This window comes from Mytilus californianus, unplaced genomic scaffold (genome assembly GCF_021869535.1).
Source record: "Mytilus californianus isolate M0D057914Y unplaced genomic scaffold, xbMytCali1.0.p SCAF_1, whole genome shotgun sequence".
In the NCBI taxonomy this organism is placed as follows: domain Eukaryota; kingdom Metazoa; phylum Mollusca; class Bivalvia; order Mytilida; family Mytilidae; genus Mytilus; species Mytilus californianus.
The window spans coordinates 13,172,539-13,176,854 of record NW_026262581.1 but is presented as its reverse complement, the minus strand read 5'-3'; the positions used below and the strand labels follow the sequence as shown (position 1 = coordinate 13,176,854).

Genomic DNA, 4,316 nt, shown 5'->3' with positions numbered 1-4,316 from the left:
CAGCCCCTTCATGCACTATCTAATGTTTGGTTCAACTGAATCAAATATTCTCAAATAAGATCTTGAACTAGCTGTTGTACCAAAATGTGTATCTTTACAATAGGATTCAAACTGTTCAATAACACGAGTTGTCATACTGTTCAATATAGTTTTGGTACACGAAACACCTCCCCTGATGAAATTTTGAGATGTGTCTCTCCGTATGGTGAATCCGTCATTATGAATGGACTCATAACAAAGTCCATGAAATGGCTTATCTCTTCATCTGTCAAACCCTCCCTGATATTCCTTACCTATTGACAACTAAAGGAAATATCCTTTTTGTTTAAAACGTTCATTTCATTTTTTTTTCAGATGTTTATTTAAAAGAAGGGTATTTTTAAGCAGGATGTTTTCCAGTGCAAGGCAACATCAAAAGAAGATAATTTTGTCCTTATTTCTCGTCAGTCTTTCATTGAAGTTCTTACCAAACTTAAACAGACCACGACACACACTAAACCAGGTTATAACGACAAGTGGTCACAAAGGATATGACCGTCGTCCTCACTTGGTTATGGGAATACTTAGTGTCCCACTAAATAATAATTTTAGAGAAGCCTCGAGAAACACGTGGATTAATACCATGATTAAAATGAAAAATGACCTGCCGTTTCGAATAACATATAAATTTCTACTTGATCAGGCAACAAAAGACACATTAAAGGAAAATAATATTTATCAAGATATCCTCTTTTTAAATATAACGGATACAGGACGAGCTTTTAAATTTGGAAAAAAATTGTACACGTGGATAAAACATATTCATAAAAATTTTCCAGATGCTTTACTTGGTGCAAAAATAGACGATGATGCTTTTCTGTGTGTACCTCGGATATTTGAAAGGTTAAACGATGTAAAATCTGTTAATTTGTATTACGGCTGGAAGCATGGAACTGGCAAGAAAATTTCAAAATCAGTAAGAATAGATGAGTATTTTGTTGTCTTTGGGAAAACTATTATTACAAGAGTATCAAATAGGCGTTACTGTCATAGCACAAACTGCTCGAAAGGTATGCTAATCGATACAAACTATGGAGGAACATCACTTGGCGCGTGGCTCTCTGATTATACAGACATTTACTTGCATGGTGACAATAGAAGAATGATTCAAACATCATTCGGTAAACGTCCATTTCTTAATATGAAATCAATAAAGTCAAACCTTTGCGAGAAAAAACTAGTCATTCACAAAACCTCAGTTGACGGAATGCAACAGTTACAAAATTATAATGAAAATAATACATCTGCTTCAAAAGTATCTAGTATTGGTTCTGTTACCGGATTAAGTTTCACCGGGAAAGTGGTAAGAACTCTTTCCTCTACTTTCGAACCGAACAACATGGCTTTGGCATATCACGACAATTTTAGTACCTGTGATAATTGGGCTGTGGTAACAACAATATTTCCTCCGACAAAAGCCATTCACTCCATTTCAAAGTTGTCCAATTGGTGTCTTGTTATTGTGGCTGATGTCATCACGCCATCAAAAAATATCTTCGTAACAAATATTACCAAAGACAATAAAGAGAAAATTAAATATCTTTCTGTGCAAGAGCAGCAACTTTTATACCCTATGCTTTCGGACGTTATACCCTTAAGACATTTTGGACGAAAAAACATAGGATATATATATGCTATTCAACATAAAGCTAAAGTCATATGGGATTTCGATGACGATAACGAAGGGATTGTAGACTTGAGCGATTTTGATTCTGCAAAATATGCAAAAAGCTGTAAAGAGATGGGTACCAATCTTTTTAATCCCTATCCGTATTTTGTTCAGCCGCATATTCGTGTTTGGCCGAGAGGGTTTCCATTGCAAAGCATAAAAGACAAGAAGACATTCCCAGAAGTCTGTGAAATAGACAAACGAATTAATCTTGGTGTAATACAGTCACTAGCTAATGGTCAAGCAGATGTTGATGCTATATATCGTCTCACACATGACTTCCCTTTCAATTTCACTACTGAAAGATACATTGTTTTACCAAAGAACAAATATGCACCCTTTAATGCTCAGGCAACAATGTGGTTTCCACATGCGTTTATGTACATGGCATTGCCTTTAAGTGTAAATGGACGGGTAAGTGATATATGGAGAAGCTATATAGCAGACTACTTTTTTCACAAGACTGGTCTGTCTTTGGTGTTCGCCAAAGCTTATGTTAACCACCAAAGAACTGCCCATACAATTATTGCTGACTTTAATGGAGAGTTCAGTTTGTACGAAAAGAGCCTTCAGTTGGTCGACTTGCTATCAAACAGTAGTTTTGACAGTATGAAAGAGGCATATGAAAGTCTATACCAGAGAGACTTTATTGACGATAAAGATTTAACTTTCATTATTGCATGGACAAAAACATTTCTTTATATCACACAAAAGAATAAATACTAGTATATAGACTCGATAACATTTTTAATCCAATACAAGGAGATGCTCAATACTAAAATTTCTCTGTTGAAATTCCTGACAAACAAACTTTAAATGGTCACGTCAAAATCAAGAAGCTACTAAGATACATACTAAGACTTATAATGGTTTACTTTTATAAATTTTGACTTGGATGGAGAGTTGTCTCATTGGCACTCATACCACATCTTCTTATATCTATAAGATACATTATATTAAAATACTAGGTGAATGTCAGAAAAATACACTAATTTGATAGTTTTCTGACATTGGTCTAATATTGTTTTTATACTGCAGCAAAATATTGCTACAATTATATCAACTTATTTTTTATCCCCCTAAATGAAGCACGTATTGTGAAGGAAAGTGACATGACATAAATTCGAAATTGCACAAAATATCTCTTTCTTTTAAAATTTGGTAGATTAAGACATCATGACGTGTTATAGCTTCAGTATAAATAAGTAGCTCGGCACTGATATCTTTAAATGGTTTATTTTGTTCCTCTCATAATTTTCAAAAACACCTTTTTCAGTAACAGAGTATTTGTTCCAAATGTATTGTGTGTCTATGTCAAATGTAACAATTCGGTCTTGAAAGGGCACACTGGGAAAATCACCTCATTGCTTCTGTCTGAACCGACCCTCTATGACAATTTCTAGATGTAAATATAAAGTAAGAAGATGTGGTATGATTGCCAATGAGACAACTCTCAACCAGATACCAAACGACTGAAGTAAACAACTATAGGTCACCGTACGGCCTACAACATAGAGCAAAACACATACCGCATAGTCAGCTTAAAAAGGTCCCGAAATGACAGATAAAAAACATTTCAAATGAGTAAAATAAAGGCCTGATTCATGTACAAAACAATGCACGAAAAACAAATACCCCATTTCCTTCGTTTTTCTATTACACCAACGAACGAAAACCACTGAATTACAGGCTCCTGACTTGGGACAGGCACGTACAGAATGTGGCGGGGTTAAACTAGTTTGATGGCGCCCAACCGTCCCCATAACCTGAGACAGTGGTGCAATAGAACAACACAAGAACCAAGCACATGAAGTAAACATAACTGTATCTATTTTAGTTATTCAATGAGCTACCAAAACATAGGAAAATCAGTTTATTTTTCGAGTAGAAGAATTTATACAATATTAAAAAGGGATAACAATACAATACAATACAATACAATACAATACAATACAATACAATACAATACAATACAATACAATACAATACAATACAATACAATACAATACAATACAATACAATACAATACAATACAATACAATACAATACAATACAATACAGTACAGTACAGTACAGTACAGTACAGTACAGTACAATACAATACAATACAAACCAATACCAATACCAATACCAATACCAATACCAATACCAATACCAATTACAATACAAATACAAATACAATATTTTTATTTTTCCAAATTAAAGGGCCCATTAAGAGCATGACATTAATAACAACATGACATAAACATTACAGAGTGATTAAAAAAACATAAAATAATAGTTCAAATGCATAACAGGATTCGCCAAAAATTCTGCTCTTTTCAACAGACTAGGCATTTCAACCACCAATATCCAGCTCCGCAGAAGTAAAGGCAACAACGAACAACACATGAACTTAAGGGAATACGATACAGTAGCAGGGGCAGATAATAACGTTTTCAAATCTTTTCGTGTTGTTTTCGCGACGTTGTTAATCAGAACGTTGTAATTTCGCGAAGTTTCTAATAAGAACGATTATATTTCGCGACGTCGAGTTAAATGTAGTCACATCCACTGACGTCATAATTCAAGTTGCGCGAATTTGAAACAGAGTACCTGCTAAGAAAAT

At 34.3% G+C, this 4,316-nt stretch overlaps 1 protein-coding gene across 1 annotated transcript; it reads left to right on the top strand.

Moving 5' to 3' along the window:
* Positions 1-388: 388 nt before the first annotated feature.
* Positions 389-2,434, top strand: LOC127735665 (uncharacterized). The gene has a single exon (XM_052246305.1). The coding sequence runs from the start codon at positions 389-391 to the stop codon at positions 2,432-2,434; it is 2,046 nt and encodes a 681-aa protein (XP_052102265.1).
* Positions 2,435-4,316: the final 1,882 nt, after the last annotated feature.

What these genes read in the sequence shown, in the direction of transcription:
- LOC127735665 (XM_052246305.1), top strand. Translation starts at nt 389, where the DNA reads ATGTTTTCCAGTGCAAGGCAACATCAAAAGAAGATAATTTTGTCCTTA.